General features: G+C 38.9%; 1 protein-coding gene across 3 annotated transcripts in view; it reads left to right on the top strand.

The window, feature by feature from the left end:
- Nucleotides 1–21,192, top strand: part of UNC5C (unc-5 netrin receptor C) — a 351,461-nt gene that overhangs the window by 300,736 nt on the left and 29,533 nt on the right. For 2 of the 3 annotated variants that reach the window (XM_025424156.3, XM_025424172.3), the window contains 6 exons: nt 188–244; nt 2,243–2,434; nt 3,128–3,472; nt 6,318–6,405; nt 15,866–16,034; nt 19,087–19,320. In XM_025424156.3, coding sequence (XP_025279941.1) covers nt 188–244; nt 2,243–2,434; nt 3,128–3,472; nt 6,318–6,405; nt 15,866–16,034; nt 19,087–19,320 — 1,085 coding nt within the window. The remainder of the gene's footprint in view (nt 1–187; nt 245–2,242; nt 2,435–3,127; nt 3,473–6,317; nt 6,406–15,865; nt 16,035–19,086; nt 19,321–21,192) is intronic. The other variant, XM_025424165.3, reaches the window with a different exon arrangement.

Genomic DNA, 21,192 nt, shown 5'->3' with positions numbered 1-21,192 from the left:
TTCTTGGTGAGGCTCCAGAGCAGACAGGAGATGCGAAATCATAATTCTGTACTGAACCAGAATTTTAAAGAACCACAGGTTTCTTTTCCTTTTCTTTTAATTAAACCATTTCTCATGCTTCTTATTTTGTTTCCCTCATTAATTTGATTTTGTTCCCATTTTTGTTTCATTTTTTGTTCTTTTCAAGGTTTCCTTTATCCTATTTCAACTGAACAGAGAACCCAGAATGAATATGGATTTTCTTGTAAGTTTGATGTTTGGTTTTTATGTTGCTGTATAATCATTTAACGTTACTGCCCCCCAATTCAAGCTTACCTTTCTTTGGATCACAGATGTGCACACAGGAAATAGGCGCCTAATATATTCTAACATGAAAAACAAATTAGATTTTCGCTGCTGAGGAGAAGAAAGGAGGGTCATTTTAAGCCTCTGCCAGCTTTAAAATCTATCAGTCTGCCATTCAGAGCTTCAGTCCCAATAGCTGACAAACCATATCATGAAATATGCTGATCTAATCAAGGGCTGGGTTCAAATGCTAAAAAGTAAAGGGCTGAGAAAATGCAGGCCTGTTGAGTTAGGAAACAGGAAGATTGGGTAATTATAGCCTGGGAAAGTAAAACCTTAAGGATTTAGGGCTAATAGTCTGACTGGGGTTCAGAATGCTGCCTCAGGGTCTCAAATACTACCAGGCCACAAAGTGCAGTCAGCACTCAGGAAACAGTGCTCACAAAACCTAGAGTGTTTGGGCTGTCACTGATAGTCTGAAAAGAGCTGTCAGACTTGGTTGATGGGAAGCTGATATTCTGGAAACTCTGGGAAAGGTAATAGTCAAAAAAATAAAAAATAAAAATTCCCTCACGTACAGTGCATTTAAACACAAAATGCCGAAAGAAAGGGGGCGATTTCCGATAGGAAAATCCTTTATCCTGTCAATGTGTCAAAGAAACCATGACCCAAGAGTTTGGGTGAACCACTGGCGATCTAAATGATGAGTCATTTCCCTATGTGGCCATGAGTCTTAGGAAAGAGGCATAGCTCCTTAACTTTTAGGAGGCCGGGGACTTATATACCTCAAAATTCCTTTTCCCCCAAATGCATGTGTCTGTAGAATAGAGCATAAAAAGGCTGAAATACCAGTTTAATCACCTCTTTCACAGTGAGTGGAAAAGCTTCAGTTAACTTTGCTGAAAATGTTTGTGGGTCACAAAATACCAAAAAAACAGGGACTTCCAGGTGTCTATGGAGTTCTGGAAAGGTTTCATTTCGTTCGTTTTGTTTCAATTATCAACTTCTGTCACCTTTTGCAGTTGGATCGAAGCATGCTCTCTGCCACCAAGGCAACATGCAACATTTACAAGAATTTTCCTCTCGCCTTAACCAGAAACAGACCTCCAGCTGACTGCACACTGTGTTGGTCAAATGCTTAATTACCTTCTGGGGTAGTGTGACCTTTCTGATCACTGAACCAGGCCTTTATCTTACCCAGTGCACCGTATGGACATATTTGACTCCATAACGAGGAGCTCAAATGTAAATCTCTAACCAGGGACCGTGAGACACTCACGGTTCTCCGAGGTAATACTGAATCTGTATCAAAAGCCTGGAGTTATCGGCATTGACCTCTGCTTCCCAGATCTGAGCCTTCTGAAAGCACACCTTTCAAATCCAACATGTTTGCTTCTGATATTTGTTTTGCTTAGTTAGGTATACCATTCCCACCCACCCCTTCCTTGATTTAGGGTAAAGCAAGAAGAGTGCTATGGAAAGTAATTTTATGACTTGAAATGACTTAGGAAAATATTCTGGTTCAATAAATATACAGATTCAGAACATGCCAGATATTTCTAACAGAGTATTTATGTTTGTTTTTAGAGAACTATCAGTGAATTCAAAGCAGCCTTCCAAACTTTTTCACCTGAAGTTAGTAATGAACTTTTTTTTCCCCTGTGGGTTGTGATGATTTCAGTTCTAGTTTCTTTTTTATGCCTTCTAATAAATGATCTGTTATGCTGCCCAATTTAAGATAGATTAGTGGGTGAATAGATGCAGAGTGAGAAAAGAAAAGAAATCAGAGATAATTTTCCACTGAAAGGCCACAGTTGTTTTATATAGCGTTTGAAATAGATTTGAAATTAACCTATAAAAAGAGGCAATAAATGTCTGAAAAAATTACAGTGATATGGATGTGTACTGTGGGAAATTTCTCTAAGCAGTTGGTCCAATGTTTCCTTGTCCTCCCCAGCTGCTCCCGACTCAGATGATGTTGCTCTGTATGTTGGAATTGTGATAGCTGTGATAGTTTGCCTGGCCATTTCTGTAGTTGTGGCCCTGTTTGTGTATCGCAAGAATCATCGCGACTTTGAGTCTGATATTATTGATTCTTCGGCACTCAATGGAGGCTTTCAGCCTGTGAACATCAAGGCAGCAAGACAAGGTCAGTTCACATTGCTCTTCACACCTGTGATTTATGCATGTCAGCAACATCCCTGTGTGGTGTCAAAATCAGTGACATTCAGGTCATGTAGCTCAGCTGGAACATAAGCTCCATGAAGACACAGATTCGGGTCTATTTTATTCATTATTCTGTTTATTTCATTCATATAACAAACTAGAAGTGGCAAGGTGCACAAATCTTTTTTTTTTTTTTCTTAACTGGTTTCTGTGTCATACTTTTAAATTTTCACTTTAGAAATGTACACAGATTGGTCAAATGAATTTTTCTTCTTTTTTTTCTTTTTGCCTTTTGACAAGACAGTTTGCATTAATATGAATATAGTGGTATATAGATCGATGACTCAAATCCAGTATAGACAAGGGAAACTATTCCCTAAGTCACTGAGTGGGAATGACTATCTTTGAATCCAGTTTCTTGAAATAGCTAAATACCTTAGGGACAATGAGTAGACTACAAAGCAAAATATAGAATGGACTTGTCTTTTTGGTAGCCAGTAATACAATGGGTCACAGAAATCTAATTGCCCTGTTTTCAACAGGATCTTAAAGTCTATACATTTCTAATATTCACTGAGTTCATTTGTTTTTGGCTCCAAAAGCATCAGGGGGAGCCTGACTAATCGATTGCCCAAATGGAGAATGCAAATGGCCTTCCTTTCTCTTTCTCACTTAGATCTCCTGGTGGTACCGCCAGACCTCACATCGGCTGCAGCCATGTACAGAGGACCGGTGTATGCTTTGCATGATGTCTCAGACAAAATCCCAATGACTAACTCTCCGATTCTGGATCCACTGCCCAACCTGAAAATCAAAGTATATAACACCTCGGGTGCAGTCACCCCCCAGGATGACCTCTCTGAGTTTGCATCAAAGCTGTCTCCTCAGATGACCCAATCCTTGTTAGAAAACGAGGCCCTGCATGTGAAGAATCAGAGTCTCGCAAGGCAGACTGACCCATCCTGTACCGCATTTGGCACATTCAACTCTCTCGGGGGTCACCTTATTGTTCCTAATTCAGGTAATTCCTAGAGGCTTAAATCTCTGGATCATGAAAACGTATTTTGGTACACAAATCTTTTTTATTTGTTGGTTTTCATTAGGCCTGAAAAGTTAGTTGTAGCCTAATCTAACCCGAATCCATTTTTGATGTAAATCAGCATTACTTCAGACAAAATCAGCGAAACCATTCATCTTTCTCCAACTGACTCTGAAAGCGCTTCCTCTAGAAATATTATACTCACAACTTTCTGCCAAGGTGTAATTTAGAACTGTCATTGACCTTCTTTTTAATAGAGCTTCAGAAGGCAACAGCCAGCCAGAAGTGCTCACTGTTGTCATCAGACTTTAAAAGGACAAATTAATTAGAAAACATATTAGTTGGTTCACTTCCAATTTACTGTAGGAAGCAATACTTCAGAATGCTAATTTTTAGATCAGAGGACACTATGGTAGACATCAAATCTTCATTTATTAACTTAACTCTTTATGACACAGTCTTCAACCTCAAGGTATTTGTAAGGTACTGAGTCCCACTTCTGATACATCTGTCTGGAATCCCAGCCATATTATGTCTAGTATATATTTGTAATATAATTGAATTTTCAGCTTGTCATTTAGTTATCTGCTTCGAAAAGGTAAGTCTCATAAAGGTCTTACGTGGTGAGTTTAAGTTAGTAACTGATAATGTTTGATTAAAGTTTGATATTCACTAATCACTAATGAGTTTGCCCCTATTGGTTGTAAGAGGGTTAATGGATTCCTCTGTGAATCTACCTTAGCTCTTTTGGACAAGACTGAGTATTTTGCAAATACAGCAATAAGAAACAATTTGATTGACCTAAAGTCCTCATGTAGCATAAGAAAATGAGATAATGTATAAATAGCCATACAGCTGCGTAATATACAGAACCAATGGGTCTGCAGATCTGAATATGAACTTGTCGTTGATTCTTTCTCTTATTCAGACCCCCATTTCAATGCCTTGCCAGTTTGTCACACCATCCCTTTAAAAGTATATTTAATGAATTAAAATCCTTCATGGAGTATCATTTTTCTTTTTATCTCTACATTTTACATAGCTGAAATCATACATTATATATGCTTTTTTTTTCACCTTTTTCTCTTTAATTCTCATGCTATTGTATGCTCTTTAAAACCATGACTTAAAATCTATTTTTAAAGTCTATCAAATGAATAGATCAAAATATACTCTATGGGGCATTTACTGCTTAGACACGATATTATCCTCAAGACAGGGCTTTTTTTTTTTTTTTTTTTTCATGAGATTCACTGGATTTTACCTCTGCCTCCCATTTCTACACCTGTCACTTTTTCACATATGAATTATTATAAAGCTTTCTGAAGTGGAAAGGAGGGAGGTAGCATGTATTAAACAGTTTCTATGTACGAGGCATAGTGATTTACACACAGTGTTTTATAAGAAGTTACCTAATCTGTGTCAGGCCTTACTCTTACTTGACATTCATAATTTTATTTCATTCCTATAACAAAAAGGTACATTTTATTGTTCCCATTAGAAAACATAAAACTACCAAGAGTTGGTAGGCTCATGTGTGGCCTTCCTGCTTCACTCTGTGCCTCAGCAAACCATTCTGTACCCGAGGGTGACATTCCGCTTCCCACGGCACCACGGCTCTTATGTTACTTTTCTTCTCAAGGCCATGATTCACTATTTGCAACCAGCTACACAAAGGCCTTTGAGTAACTATTCCTCCTTAACTCTCCATTCTTTATTCTTGAGACTTTCCAACACAGTCGGGCAAGTTTCCTTATTGCCCTGTGCTCATTTGTCATATTCCATTTCCTTGCTAATTAAGTTATAAGCTACTCAAAGACAGGAACATTATCTTACTTCTTGGCATTCACAGTTCTGCCAAACACTGTACTCACAGTGGAGCTCCATAAATTTTTATCGAGCTGAAGATAAACCACATTTATTGGGATAAAATCATGGAGGCAAGTGTCTTCAAGTTGCCACCCACTTTGCATTATTCTTGGAGACAATGCTGCCGTGTTGCAAGTCACTTCTTAGAGCGGGTCCACAGACCACCACCACTGGTGTCCGCTGGCGACCACTAGCAGTACAAATTTTGTGGGCCCCTGAGTCAGAAACTCCCATGATCTGTGTTTTAGCAAACCCTGCAGGGGATTCTGATACAAGCTCCAATTGGGAAGCCCTGTTCTAGGCCCAGATAATTTAGGACAAAGCTTGATCCCCTAGTCCTACAACATGGTATCAGTTAGCAGCTCTGTAAAAACCTGCTTGTTCTGCTATGACTAAAAGCTAGCAGTTGTCTGTTCATTTTCTAGAGTTATGTACGATGAAAGAAGCTCTTCACCAATTATTACTCTGTTACGGAAAAACACTGATGCTAACCAGATATTCAGAAAATAAAAAAATAAATGTTTTTTTGATATCGTGGAGGTTAGCATTTTCTCTGACTTTGAATTTTGTGGGGATTTTTTTTCTTAAATTAGAAATGATGCATCATTACAGCTGTTTGAAATTTTAAGAGCGGTTATTGGTTTTTCCCTCATTTTACAAGGAAAACAACAGTGGAACCATCTGTCTGTTCCTTAAATAAAACGAGAGTTTAAAAAATTACATCATTCCTTTGAGTAATTCCATAACAGTTCAGAGAAAGCTGTGGTAAAAAATAAGGCCGATAAGGAAGGAGAGCAGGGCTGCTCTGAATATTTACATGTCTTTAGAGAAAAAGCAGGCTTGTGGCTACATGGCCACAAAATCTCCTCATTCCCTTTCACGTGCTTCAAAGGCATTCTGTGAAGTTTTCTTTTGATTCATAGGTCTTATGTGACTGCTTTTCTCTTTTGCTATTCAGGAGTAAGCTTGCTGATTCCCGCTGGGGCCATTCCCCAAGGGAGAGTCTACGAAATGTATGTGACTGTACACAGGAAAGAAAATATGAGGTAAATATGCTTTTTCTGGTGCGCTTGACTTTATCAATGTCTGACCTGGAGGAGAATTGTGCAATAGAAAGAATAAACCCAACATATTTTTGTCTTGAGTGCCCTGCTTCCAGCATACCTTTTTTTCCCCTCCTAGACCTATAAAAGGTCAGCTTCTCTTTATCTTTGAAGCTTCAGACACTTTGGCAGATCTTGAGTATGGGCCAAGGGCCAGAGATCTTTTCTCAAGTGGACATGTGGCCATTACAGCTGGAAAACTGGCCAGGGTTGTGATCCATAGATCTAGAGAAATACGTGCATATAGACACCGAGATGTCAGCTTCATGTGGCCTGGCTCAGGAATCCAGCCCGTTCCTATTATAGGGTCAAAGGTCACAGAGATTAGCCAACTCCTTAACCTCTGACCTGCCTTCCCCATGTCAGCCTAGCACTTGATTCTCACAGCTTCTTCTTTTGGTGACTCCCCTTAGCGTGTTATCAACTTCCCATCTTACATTTAGCCCTTATAAATTCCATATCAAACCTCTCTATGTGGATCTAGGATTGATTAAAACTAGATTGAATCTTGCGGCTTTGTTTTAAGTGTGTCATAATCATAAAGATGAAGTGATTTTAAGTAAAAATAACAAGAGGAGTTTAGAAGTCCTAAATTTCGTTTTTCAGTCTGGCCTCTAACATGTCTAACAACGGTCTCTCTTGGTTAGTTCCCACATAAACGTGTGTATTAAATAGTGCTTTAAAGGCCTGACTGATTAATGCTTCTGAAGTACACTGAGATCTTAAAATAAAAGACATTGTTGAAATGAAGATCCTTACGTGTAATTATCATTGTTTTTCCCAAGGGGAAAGGCATCGGCTCTTCAGCCCTGAGCTCCAAATACAAAGCGTGAGTGACAAATGTCGAACTAGGTTATCATTATAATGCATTATACTTTCTGTCTTCCCTCTCTCATCCTCAGAAAAACATCCATTTTTAGTCTTGTTCTTCAAAAGGCGAAAAGCTCTTTTATCATGCTCTCAGGTGGAGATATTGGCATTTATTATCTGGAGGACCTAGAACTTTTTTTCCCCCCTCAGGTGGTGTACTTCCACCTACACAGACTTAGCCTGGCTAAGAAAACCAGAGTTCCTTGAGCATTATCCATGCCTTGAATTTGAGCAACAGAAAATTACTAAAAGACTCATGTTTACTCACATCAAATATTCATTTTTTCCATTCTCAGTGCAAAGTAACATTCACAGGCCCTCAGCGTGCCCTTCTTTTGCAGCAGGAGAAATAAGATCAGCAAACTCAAAGATCCCTGTATATGCTATCTTCTTCTTCTTCTTATCCAAAGGCAAGCTTAGCCAAGTATGTCCCTCTCTCAAGGCCTTGGCCAACATGGACCTTTTGCTTAATCAGAAATGAGTATTGGCTTGCGCTTTATGCTGAGAAGTGAGGAGGTGTTGTGTCTCTTAATGTCCAGCCGATCACCACCATCACACCTTAAGGGGCAGCTTCAGGGGCCTGCTGGGGCTGCAAAGTGTGATGCTCTTCCTTCCCATGGCATAGCCAGTACCCTGGCCAGAATAACTGTGCATTTTAGAGGAAAGAAAGAGGAAACAAAAAATTGATAAAGCTGGACACTCTCGCTTTGAGTTTCCTCTGCCTTTGACTCTAAAGAAAAGGAAATTCTAAACCACTTCTCATCATCCCCCACCACGCCCCCACCTGAAGTTAGGTTCAAGGGGAATTACTCTGTTGAACTCTGGGCATCAGAGAAGTTCAGTTTATAAAAATGAAGCTAGGGAAACCCCAAGATCTCAAAAGAAAATATGCACAAGAGGCCACGAAACAAGGACCAAACACAAGAAGATATCTGTGTCAAATAATGAGAAATTCCTCTCCTCGCTTATTTTCTGCTGTGAGCTAGATGTGTTTTTCTTATAAAAACACAATGACAGGATCGTGTTTTAGGATGTAATAGTAATAGAAGGCATAGTACCATTTATTCACCCTTTTAATTTTATATATTCTTCACTACAACTCCATGAGTCATGATGAGTCCCAATTTAAAGATCCAAAAACTAGTGCTGGGGCGGGGAGAACAAGTCACATAGCTGACTCTTCACAGTTAACAACAACTGAGGGGAGGCCAAATTCACAGCCAGGTGGTCTTGCCGTGAAGCTCCTCTGCTGCTCCCTCATGAGCCATTCCTCCTTGGTAGATAGCGCCAAGGCACACTGAGCCTCTGCTTTTTTTTTTTTTTTTTTTTTAGCCTCTGCTTCTTACTCTAGTGCATTCTTGAACACAGTTTCTTTCTGCTGCTCACTGAGGACTCTTTCTATCCTCACATGATCCGAGATAGAACTTCCAAAGAAGACATGGCGAAGACATCAGAAGATACAAATGTTACTTCATGTCATTTAGAGGACAGTTTTGATCCTTCTACTCCATTTTCTTTCTCTCCGATTCCCTTTATTGCATCCCAAACTGGGTGTTTTTCCAGTTGGATGGCATCCAGCTGGTCATCTGCTGATGTGAACTGTCTAAAGGGAGGAGTGAACTTAATTATATGTGGCAGAGTAGATGTGACAAGGGGGCCTTATCGTTACTGAACGTGCTCTGAGAAAGCCCTGGATGGCAGATGAGCAGCCTAAATGAGCTGCAGAGATGGGACAAGCTGTCTCTGACAAGGGAGCAAAGCTGCAAGGCCTTGCTCATGATTTCTACCTCTCCTGCTTTACAGATCTCAGGAGAGGCCGCAAAGCCTCTGTTGTCCCTATGGATACAATTTCCCTGATTAATGGCACTAATGTGGACCTTTTTGCCTTGTTTTCAGTAGCAGTTTAAAAAAATGAGTCTGACTCAGACTGAAATTTTGCTCTTTGTCATTTCTTATTGAAGAAGAATCTGAATGTTAATGTTAATTTTCCCTTTCTTTGTATTCTGTCCCTGCTTAGCAGTTTTCTCAAAAGGCCAGAAAAATCAACTTAGACATTCCAAATATAAAGGTAAATAGAACTCTTTTGGTAAACCGTGGGGAGCCATGAAATGTCTGCGAGGGGCCGAGTAATACAAAAATAGCAGTGCATTTTAAAGATTGAACTGGTGAAGAAGGTAGGCTGGATGAGTTGGTGGAGGGAACAAGAAGACTCCTCAGAGGTTGGCTGCTTGGTTGGGCTGCAGCAATAAACTAGATGTGAGAAGAGAGGGGAGGAAACCAGGCCTGAGTCCAGAGGATGAAAAGTGAAATATATTTCAGGAGAAAAAAAAAAAAAGATTTCACCACCAGTTAGAAGTGTTGCAGAAGAGTAACAAAACACAATGTGTACATGTAGGAACCAAGCATTGGGCACTGGGAAAATTGTGAATGCAGCTGGTTCAAGGGGGAAGGACAAATTCTAATCTAGATGTGGGCGGTGTGTGTGGGTAAGGATATGGGATCCATGATGGCCATGCAGTTGGAGAGTCACCAGTGAGCGGATCCTGTGAGGGGAAAAAAATGCAGAGGCAGAAAGAAGAGAACAAGAAAAAGAGCTTTGGGAAATATTCCTATTTAAGGTTTGGGTGTGATGAACCAAGCTGAATAGAACACATAAAGATGAGGCAGATAAATAGAGTTTGCATCTGGCATGGTGCTTAATACTGAGCAGCTCCTCAATGAATTATTTTTGAATGAAAGAATGAATGATTGTAACTATAATAGAGAAAAAAATCAAAGGTAAAGAGAGTTTCAAGATGGTGAAGTGGTTGACATGGGTCTTATTAAAATTAATATGTAAACAAAGAGAATAACACAAAAAAAAATCATTGGATTTGTCAACTGAAGGACATTGGTGGCCTCTAGGGTTTTTTTCAGAGGATACAATCCCAGTTAAGAAGGGTTCAAGGTGTGAGTTAGTGGTGAGGCAATGGAAACTATTGTATAAAGGTACTGAATATAAATAATAAAACAGTATGTTAGGATAGTGGACCAAAATTCTTTTATGTAAATAATCATATAGCAGAAAGTTTTAATTTATCTTAACACATTTTTGGAACTGGGTAAAATAGTAGTTGACATTATTATTTCCCAGTGAAACTCACTGATATTCCCCTTTTGAGTCTTCAAGTCATTATTTCAACCTACAGCTGTAAAACAGCTACAGATAGGGGGAAGAGAGTGGAGTCCAGGTATATTTATATCTTATTCTCTCACTGTTGTCCACAGTGTTCATACACTGCAATCCTACTTATAAAGAAATGATTCAAGGTGATTTATGAAAACATAGTCTCTATAATGGGAGTTAAAAATTGTAAATAAGTGGATGAAAAAAAATGAGAAAAAATAAATTTTGAAAAGATAACCAAGTTAGGTGGGCAATTAAAGTGTAAAACATTTGGTATAATTCCCAGTATATTCCTTGGTAATAGGTATGAATTTGCTATTCCAAAGCTTTTAAGAAGGAAGCGTGGTTAAGTTACAAAATCCATGTGTCTATGAGGAAAAATATGCCCAAAAGAAGTTCAATTATTTCTCCTTTCGTTCTACATAAAGAAACATTTCTTGTTAATACAGTGAACAACATCCTTAAAATAAACACAGCAATGAGTTTTCATAGGGCTCCTTCTGTTAGTGTCCCTCAATGTAAGTAGATGATATAAATTCAGTAAAATAATTCCACAACGATTCAGCAATTCAGTCAAGGACAATACTTAACTGTTCTGGCCTAATCCAGGGATAGATTCCAGCTTGTCTAGGGCAATGGTGGCACGCCCTTCAGAGTGACTTGCTTCCATAAATATTTTTTTTTGCTCAATTGAGCTTTTGATAGCAAGTGAGTTAGATATTCCCTGTCAGATACCTAGAGTGCAAATATTTCAAGTTGCCAGTTATATGTGAAACCGTGTGCTTCAAAAGGCAGCTGAGCCTCGGGTGGGATTGTCATCCTGAGGGACCTGACAAAAGACATGTATGTTAATAGAAGGCATCTTGTCTCCACACAGAGGTGGCTGGAGACATATGCTCTTCAAGAAGTAATTTTAAGCTTGCTCTAGCAAATAGACCCCCCCAAAGTCTCAAGGTCCTAAACCCAGATAAGCAAACCAAAATACACGGCTGTGTCAGAGAAACCAAATCATTTGTGCTTGAAATCTAGCTTTGCCTGTTACTAGTTTTGAGGCTGTAGGCAAGTGTGTTAATATCTCTAGATTTCAGTTTCCTCTCCTGGAAAAAGAAGTAATATAAAGACTTACCCTAACTCCCTTACAGGTGTGCCGTGAGCAGCAAATGCAATTGCTTTTGTGAAAGTTTTGTAAATTAGGCACTTCTGTGTAGAAGTTATCCTCACTGACAACAGCAGGCAAAGGATGAGAAAATCTCTCTGACAGGAAACTCAAACTCCTCTCTGAGGGACTTTGTCCCGGAGGCTTCAGAATCCATCCAGCATTTACCATATTATCCTCACTGGACTTTGAAAAGCCGTGAAAACTTTATTGTTCATTACCAACCTTCTACTTAATTGCTGCTTCTGCAGCTAATTTTTGCTTTGTGTTCATTTCCATGTCATCTGCAGTTAATATTTAGAGAATGTTTGCTGAAATATCTCAGGTAACACGTGAGTCCTACAGGAGTGGAGCCCTCTGCAAAAACATGAGTCAGATTTATTTATACGTATTTTCTGCTAGTTTTGTCCTGTATATTTTCATGTCCCTTGTTCATGTAAAGAAAGGAGATGTGGAACTAAATGCTCTGACCTTTGGTTTTACATGGTTAAATCTTGATCTTCCCTAAGTCATGCCTTCCAGATATGCTTAGACATGTTTCTGATTTCAACACTCCTTCTTTCATCTTGCAAACAAAAAGATTCTTATCATTATTTCTCCTTTGTTTTTCATTCCCCATTACGAATTCCACTTCACCACTTCCCCTATTCATTACATTCTTGCACCTCACTGGGTTAATAAATTCTTTTGACACCTACTGCCCCTTCCTTCTCTCACTATCCCTCCTCCAAAAATGGTGCCCATCAATATTGCATGCCAGGGGTGTGCTTGGAGAGTACAGGTCTGACAGCTCCCCAACCCAGCAGGGAGGCTTCTCCTTTCTGTTCCAACTCAGTGGTGAGAAGAACCCCTCCTCTTTCTGCCTCAAGCGCGGCTGTTAACAGCAGAATGAGAGACATATGTTTCCAATCTCCAACTATATTGCAAGGACCACTTGAAATGGATTCCACTTAAATCTCCTTCCTTAAAAGTTTAATGCTCACTTATCAAAGTACACTTGTAACTAAAAGGTAAGAGTAGTGCTCACGAAAATGTAGCCACTGCTTTTTGCTCCCCCTGCCCCATGGTAGGAAAAGTAGAAATAGCAAGAAGAAGGCTACTGCTTAGAACAGATAGTATAATATTGACTACACCACAATGAAACCAAAACTTAATCATGTACTAAGAGAATGAATTTCAGAGTGGAGGGAAGGAAGAAAAACTGGATTAAGAGGAAATGAAAACGAAGGGATAAAGGGGATGGTAAAGACTTCTCAAGCTGCCAACAACCTTATTATTTCCCAAAGTACCTTTCCAAGTACTTTGATAACTTTGGATTTAATAAAACTTTGTTGTTACTCATTGAGGATGGAAAACAGTCAAGACTAAAAGGAGACAAAAACTTTTATTTTCCGAATAGGAAGAAAGAAAAGCCCTAGGTTGGTAAGATCTTGGTGAAATTTTCGAAGGAGAGGAAGCAGTGATAACCAAGTTTTATTAAGGAGAAAATATGTCAAAATTTAATTGAATTCTTAGAATGAAGGATAGTAATTGTCAAGAGCTAAGGACTAAGATGTGACCTTACTGTGGTTGCCACAGTTTTGTGGATGCTGATAGATGACACAAGAGACGGAACAGTTTTTTACTCACAGCAATAGCACTATCAAGAGTTTTCTCGTTTTAGTGTCAATTCCTAAAACCCCAGTTTCAAAGGGCGATGCAGAAGGGGTCAGATGACATCTACACACTCAGTGGTTGCATTCCAGGAAGGACCTCTGAGCTTAGAGAACCTGTATTTTTATAATGGGAAGTAGACATGTTTACAATTTGCTCCAAAGATAAGCAGTATCTTTATCTTCCAAGGTGATTGCTCTACAAGTGTCTTGAAAAGACAAGCAGAAACATGAAAGATCCATGGAGAATTGTCTTCCAACACTGTGTGTGTGTGTGTATATCACATGTATATCACAAATATTTATGATATATATATATATATATACACACACACATATATATAAAAACAGCTGCCATCTTCACTGAGTGTTAAATTAGGGTAAGCCATAGCTATAAGCTAACTTCTAAATTATTTAGTATTTAATGTATTAACCATAGATTAAAAAAATCCTAGAGGAAAATCCTTTTCAAGTGGCCATCACAATTATAAAGGAATTTGATATGTCTATTGTAATACCTGTGTGAATGAAATGGAAAGATATGAACTGGACAATGTAACAATGTATATTTTATATTTTATATTTGGCTAAACCAATAAATTCTAATTTGATGTGAGGCTAGAGAGAGGTTTCAAGTAGTATCTTTGAAAAGGTCTTTGCTCTATTCTTATACTATAGTGTTATCTATGATTGGAACCAGAATATAAATGGCAGGCATATCAGATTTATGGAGGATAAAAGACCGGAAGAGTTGGCCAATATTTGGAGGAAAGACATCAATAAGAAATAGATGACCTGAAATTTTCTCTGAAACTGTTAAGGTGAAATTAAATAGCTAAATATAAATTTCTGGACATAGGTTCAAAAGCCATCACTGCAACCACAAAACTATAGAGATTTAGCTTAAGAGCCTTTCATGTTAGGAATACACAGAGTGGTTAGCCTTAACAAATTACTTAGCCTTCTTGGGGCTTCAGTGCCTCATTTTATAAAGGAGACGCTTAACCGTATCATCTCCATCTTCCTGTGTAACTCAAGTGTGCAATAATATTTATAAATACTTGACTGAAAATAATCTAAGGCAACAATTTTGTAAAGCATTGATTCATCGACATATTCCAAGGAAGGAAAATAGTAGTCCTGCTATGCTGCCTATTTGACTATAATATTCATCTCCAGATGCCTCACTTCAGTGAAAACATTGGAACACTAACAGACATATGTATGAGAGCGAAGATACAAATATAGGGAGAGACCTGGAAACCATGCTTTTCTAGTTGAAGTTCAAAAACTGAGGATATTTAGTCTGAAATAAGACTTTAGAGGCATCATAACAATCGCTAAACATTTGAAAGACTCTCATGGCAAAGTGGGGAGAAAGCAGGCCAAAGATACGTGGAGAGAAGTGACAGGAAGACAGATTGTGTTTACCCTAAGAACGTTTTGTAAATTCAAATTGATACTAGATGAGGGGACCCTCAGTAGTAGTGGAGTACAATTTGGATGTGTCTAAAGCACTATTCATATGTAGCATATTGTAGAGAGGTCTCTACTTTGGAGGGATGGTGGTGTTTGTTGAACCCCAAAGCCCTGCCTCCTTTGAAACTCTGAGTTCTTGATTTCTTAGCCACAATGTTCTGACAGAGTAGTTTTGAGTATTGTTGTTGAGAAGGCATTGGCTTTAGTCCCAGGACTGGCACTTGTTGTACAATTTTGGGCAATCCACTCAATACTTTGGGACTATTGCTTACATATCAACTGATACCTTGGGTTAATTTTTCCTTTTGTTCGTTGATTACAGTCTTATTAGAGAAGGTCTTAAGACAATTTAAAAAATTATGGAAATAAAGAATTTAGATTTTTGAGATTCTTTCCACCCAGATCCTGCATATGAAGCATACAAGTAGGGAGATTCCATTTTGAATTCTAGAACTATAGAACATAGTTCTATAGTCTGTCTGGTCATACTTGAAAGAATGAATCTCCTCCACTAGCCTGAATTATTCCTGAAAGTCATTTGGAAGAAGTTTAGCTCTAGGGTGTCTTTACTCTGAAGTGATTTTTTTGAAGTATTTCTCAAGTCAGGTCCTAAAAAAAATAAAAATAAAAAATATTTGAAACTCTGTGAGAACAAGGCCAAGTATTATCAGAAAATATGGTATGTAACCTCATAAGGACTCTGTTCCTTCTTGTTCCATCCTAAAAGTATTGGTTCGTGAATTCAGAGGAAATTACCAAACGTAGACCTGTATCTGGGAGAAGGGGATCAAAGAGGTACTGGTGATTCACTGTTATAAATCTCTCCAGTCTTGAAAATTAAATAAAGTCTTGGTATAAAGGACATGTCTTCCCATTTAATTCTGCCTCTCCACTCCCCAACCCCAAATAACAAAAACAAAACAAAACAAAACAAACAAACAAAAAAACCACACACACACACAAAAAAAAAACTCCCAGGAAGAAACAATTTGTACAACTTCAGATCTAAAATCACAATGAGAACATAGTAAATGGATGCTATGGAAATGTCACTGATGCCAATCTCTGCTCTTCTCCTAGGCCACCCATGGAAGACACTCAGACACTCTTGACTCCTGTGGTGAGTTGTGGACCTCCAGGAGCCCTGCTGACTCGCCCAGTCATCCTCACTATGCATCACTGCGCAGATCCCAATACCGAAGACTGGAAGATACAGCTCAAGAACCAAGCAGCACAGGGACAGTGGGAGGTGAGCTTCCCTTGGGATAAAGACAGAACATAAGAGCAATTCATGCAGATAAACTGGAATAATTATGGGAAGGCTTTTATTTTGAAAGCAGAACATGCATGGAATTTTAGCTTGCACTCAAAAGGAGAAAGAGAGAAGGAGAGAGTGATGAGAAGAGAGGAGGGAGGGAGAGAGACTAGTTTCTGAGTGATTTATCTACTGATGGGTAGGCACAGTGAGAATGATGGTCAAGCATTAGCCAACTCCTAGGGAAAGAACATTTGAGAGTCTTACACAAGCCCCATTTGGAACTACAGTACTGTGTCTTAGGATGGGAAACTTCTATCTTTTTTTTTTTTTTAATTTGCAGGGAGAGAAACATTGCACCTGGGTTAGAAAATGGTAGGCATTGTAGACACGTATAGTTCTTCTGAACTGTACTTGGGAAAACAGAAAGGGTGCATCTCCTAAGCTCCACTAGAATGAAGAACACCTTTGATGTCTTAGCTCTCTGTGGCTGTTGCCATCATAACTTAAGGATAGTGCCTCAAACAGATCTCATTCTCTACATCAGAACTCTGCAGTTAGCACTGGAAGTTATGTAGAAATGAATTTGTTTGTTAGATTTACCATGTAAGTTTTACCTAGTAACTAAAAGAACAGCTTGTGTATTTTCATTGTCATCCCTTGAAAAGACAGTTATCTATTGTGTAAGTAGGAAAAAGCCAAATTAAACATTACATTTTAGAATATTCTCAAAAAGCATATTTCAGGAATATGTCTATCAAAAATGTCTAAATTATAGACACATATAATTTATATATAAATTATATAGACTAAAATAGTTTTGAAAGCTACTTCTGTATTTTTGTGTAATCATTATAAAGTATCTAATCCATATATTATCAACTTTGTAATTACTTATAGTTATTTTTCTTTTAGGAAAGAAATTTTGAGGAAAAAATATACAAGAAGATTCAATTATTTAATATTACAAGAAAGAGGAGTATGAGAGTTAGAAGGGTATCCCTGGGTTTACTGTAATTTCCTTCCTAAGGACAGGAAGGATGGCCACATGTGGGGATCACTCCTTGCCAGAGCACCAAAAGTCCAGGACTGAAGTCTAGGTGTATACTTTATGTTGAGTTATGACCAGACTTAACTAGTTATGACTTCCAGTCCATTTAAGCTTGAGATGATTTATCTCAAAAAAGTCCCAAAATCTTAATCTCAGAGTGATTCTAAATTGTTTCCACAAAACTCTGCTTAATTCCCTAATGCCCTATTTCTGGACTTCAGTAATAATAACACTAACAAACAACAATAAAATGAAATAAAGAGATGAGAAAAGTAGAAGAGGGCAGTGCTTAAGAATATACTTACACCTGTGGCAGGGACATGGTGCATCTCTGTTCTCAACTATGTCTTACTGGAGGCTTTCTGTAACATGCTTCATGGGATTTTTGAGGCTTGTCATCACCCTGCTGGAGAAAAAGAGAAAAAAAAAAAGCACTTCTTTTCAGGTGCCTTTGGGGCTAAAATAAACCTGAAGGTATTGAGTTTCTTTCTCTCTTGATAGTACAGGCACAGTTGAAGAAATGATTTCGTGGATGGCGTTAAACCCCCCCTCATACTATCGCTCAGATGATGTCACAAGGCCTACCTAATTAACAACCACCCAAGTGGCACTTTCTTTCATATGTTTGTTCAGTCCCAGAGACTCAATTTATGATGACACATTCATTCTTTTTTTTTTTTTTTTTTTTACAAATAGCCATTTGCTCACCATGAACCAGGCCCACTGAGCTATGGTGGGAATCAAAGCAGATGTAGTTCCTGCCTCTGTAGAGAGTATAAGCAGCCTAATGTGGAGGCAGAGTCAGGCCCACACATGTATTTTATTTCTACCACGTGGAGTTTGCTTTTAAATTTGGATTAATTAAAAGTTGGCAAATTTCACATAAAAAATTTGAACTTCCAGCTTCTCTTGAAAAATACAAGGACCAGCATTTCTGCATGGCTGCGATGGGCAGAGCACAGGGGAGACTGAGCTCTTTAAACAAGTTTGTGTTTCCACTTCACCCCAGTCTCCCCCATGCCCTATTGTCTTCTGCCCTACCTGCTTCACACATTCTTATTACCTGGATACCCGGAGAGGCATGTGGAATTTTGATCCTTGGTTTATGGGTCCTACAATTGGTCTTTCATATGACTTTCTTCTGTGGCCTGAGTCATTCAGATAATTCAAAACTTAGTTGAGTTAGTAACCATTTTAAAAATATTCATCACTCCCATTTATTTTTATTTCTTGCTAAGTATCTTCAAAAGTTGGAAGGTTAGGCTGTTTAACCAGAGAAGAGTATCTTAGAGGCATCGAGTTTGTCATATTGTACTTTCTGTAGAGTCCAGCAGCCCAGAATATTGAGAAAAAGCAATGTATTGCTTTGGAAAGTCATTGGCAGGTGAGTTTGGAGGAGCACAGTAGAATGGTATTGCATAAATCCTTAATTTCTCTAAGTCTTTTCAAACACCTACATTTTTAAGGAAAAACTTACTACTCTCTAATGACATTGAAATAAAATAGTACTCTTAAATCCAATCAGAAACTTAGAGATTAAAACATTAAATTCGAATAAATGGGTAATAAGCTCAGGTACACTGAAATTAAGAGGATAATTCATGAATTTCTTGTGGAATTTTATGTCGATTCCAGTAATGTAGATTCCTAGATCAAAAAAGTGCTAGAGGACATCTAAAAACAAATATTAGCAGTATGAAGGCAAGGGGAAGTAAGGGAGAGAATGATTAAGAATGGAAATAGAGGTAAAATAAAGCCTGAGGAAGGGAAAAAAAGAAAGAAAGAAGAAAAAAAAGAAAGAAGAAAGAGAAAGAAACAAAAAGAAAGAAAGAAAGAAAGAAAGAAAGAAAGAAAGAAAGAAAGAAAGAAAGAAAGAGAAAAAAGGATGATCAACATTTAGCAGAAGAGGTCCTGCTCCGTCTACCTGGCCCCCATCATGGCGGCCAACAAAATCCACAGTGACTCAACCACCGCCTCTTCCTTCTTGTCTTTCAGGATGTGGTAGTGGTTGGGGAGGAAAACTTCACCACCCCCTGCTACATTCAGCTGGACGCAGAGGCTTGCCACCTCCTCACAGAGAACCTCAGTACCTATGCCCTGGTTGGGCAGTCCACCACCAAAGCTGCTGCAAAGCGCCTGAAGCTGGCCATCTTCGGGCCACTTTGCTGCTCCTCTCTGGAGTACAGTGTTCGAGTCTACTGTCTGGATGACACCCAGGATGCCCTGAAGGTAAGCAGCTCCTGTCCACATCTCCTGCTTGACCTTTGCACACCGAAGCCAAGATTTGGCGTGGCGGTGCACACCCAGAGAAGATGTGTATGTTTGTGCACCCAAATGCATGACCCAGTGTCTGGCCCCAAAAGAGGCAGTTAAAAAAAAAAAAAAATTAGACATTTCTCTGAGGCCATGCTGATAAATGAGTTGTTTCCGTTGTGCTGATTCCTCCCAAGGGCTACTTTTGTTTACCTTCCTTGATTTCCTTTAATGAAAAATTTAGAAGAAGTGGAAGAACTTGGCAACGAGATGTGGATGGTAAATAATCTGCTTCCATGTTTATCTCAGCTGTGTGCTTCCTATAAAAGGAATTGGCGTAATTGCTCACGCTGTATGTCCCTCTTGTGTGCCACTTCATTTATATGCTTTCCCATTCTTTTTACGAGGACTGTGAGGAAGAGGGTTAGCATTTGACAACAGGCTGCTGCTTTGCAGAATAAATGAGCTTAATTCCTGGTGCTATTATTGTGATTCATTTTATCCCATTTGAAGCTTTAAAAGATATAGTAAGTGCCTTTGAAGACGTTATGATCTAGAAGGAGGAATAAAAGAAATATGCCAAGGAATAAGAGAGAAGTCAGAGTCCGATAAACGCCATCAATTAATGGAAAGTTCTGTGGGAGGGAGTTCAGTGTGGGGGGCATAATATTATTTTGAGGACATCTGAAAAGGAGCTAACATTTGAAATTAGTCCAAATGAAAGGTAGAGTTTGACCAGCATAATGGGAAAAAATACAGAATTTCTAGGTGAAGTGAACAGCGTGAAGAAACACAGAGGGAACAGTACAGACTCCACACAAGCATATTATTTCCGAAACCCTAGAAAGATATATAAGAGTTTTATTGTGATGGACCTCAACTGCCAGAGAGAGGAGTTGAGATTCAGGTTCTTGAGTTACTGGAAAGCCAGTGGAGAAATTTAAACCAACCCAAAACATGATTAGAAATATCCATTGGACATATTAGTCTGACATCAGTGGAAAGATAGAGTCAAGAAGAGAAGCGTGAAGAATCAAGGAAAGATCTGGGCTGATGGTGGAGAAGTGAGAAGGGAATGAGGTGCGGAAGGTCCTGTAGTATAACTCCCATGGGACCTCGTGGCCAACACTGGATGGGTGGAGCAGAAGAGCAAGTGTGCCTCTAAATAACAGTAACACTTAGAGGGCAGATAGCTTTGTGGTGACTTTGCTTTTGGAACATCAAAGTAGAGGTATGACTTAGACATCAGGACAAAGATGTCCCAGGGATAGTTAGAAATATGGGTGTCGCTTTCCGGAAAAGAGCAGATCCTAAAGTCGAGACTCAGGAACCAATTATATAATACTGATATTTGTCACCCTTGTGATCAGGGACAATATCAAGGGAGAGCAGAGGGATAAGATAAGCAACGTTGTCAAAAATAACAAGCATAGGGACACCTGGGTGGTTCAGCAGTTGAGCGTCTGCCTTCGGCCCAGGACGTGATCCCAGGTTCTGGGACCGAGTCCCACATCGGGCTATCTGCGGAGAGCCTGCTTCTCCCTCTGCCTGTGTCTCTGCCTTTCTCTCTATATCTCTCGGGAATAAATAAATAAATCTTTAAAAAAAAGAAAAGAAAAAAAGCATTAGTGAGAACTTCCTATGTGCTGAGCATGATTCGAAATGTTTATTAGCTCATTTAATCCTTACAGCAACCCTGTAAAATACCATTAATTCCACTTTTGAGATGTTCAGTTTAGGGCACAGAAAAATTAGGTAATTTTCTCTAGGTCACAAACTATTGAGTAGAGAAAGCAGGCTTCACGCCTGGGAACTGGCTGCAGTCTAGACTCCACTGGTAATGTGGGT

The sequence above is a fragment of the Canis lupus genome, chromosome 32, assembly GCF_003254725.2.
Source record: "Canis lupus dingo isolate Sandy chromosome 32, ASM325472v2, whole genome shotgun sequence".
NCBI classification, from domain to species: domain Eukaryota; kingdom Metazoa; phylum Chordata; class Mammalia; order Carnivora; family Canidae; genus Canis; species Canis lupus.
This window is presented reverse-complemented; position numbering and strand designations above follow the sequence as displayed.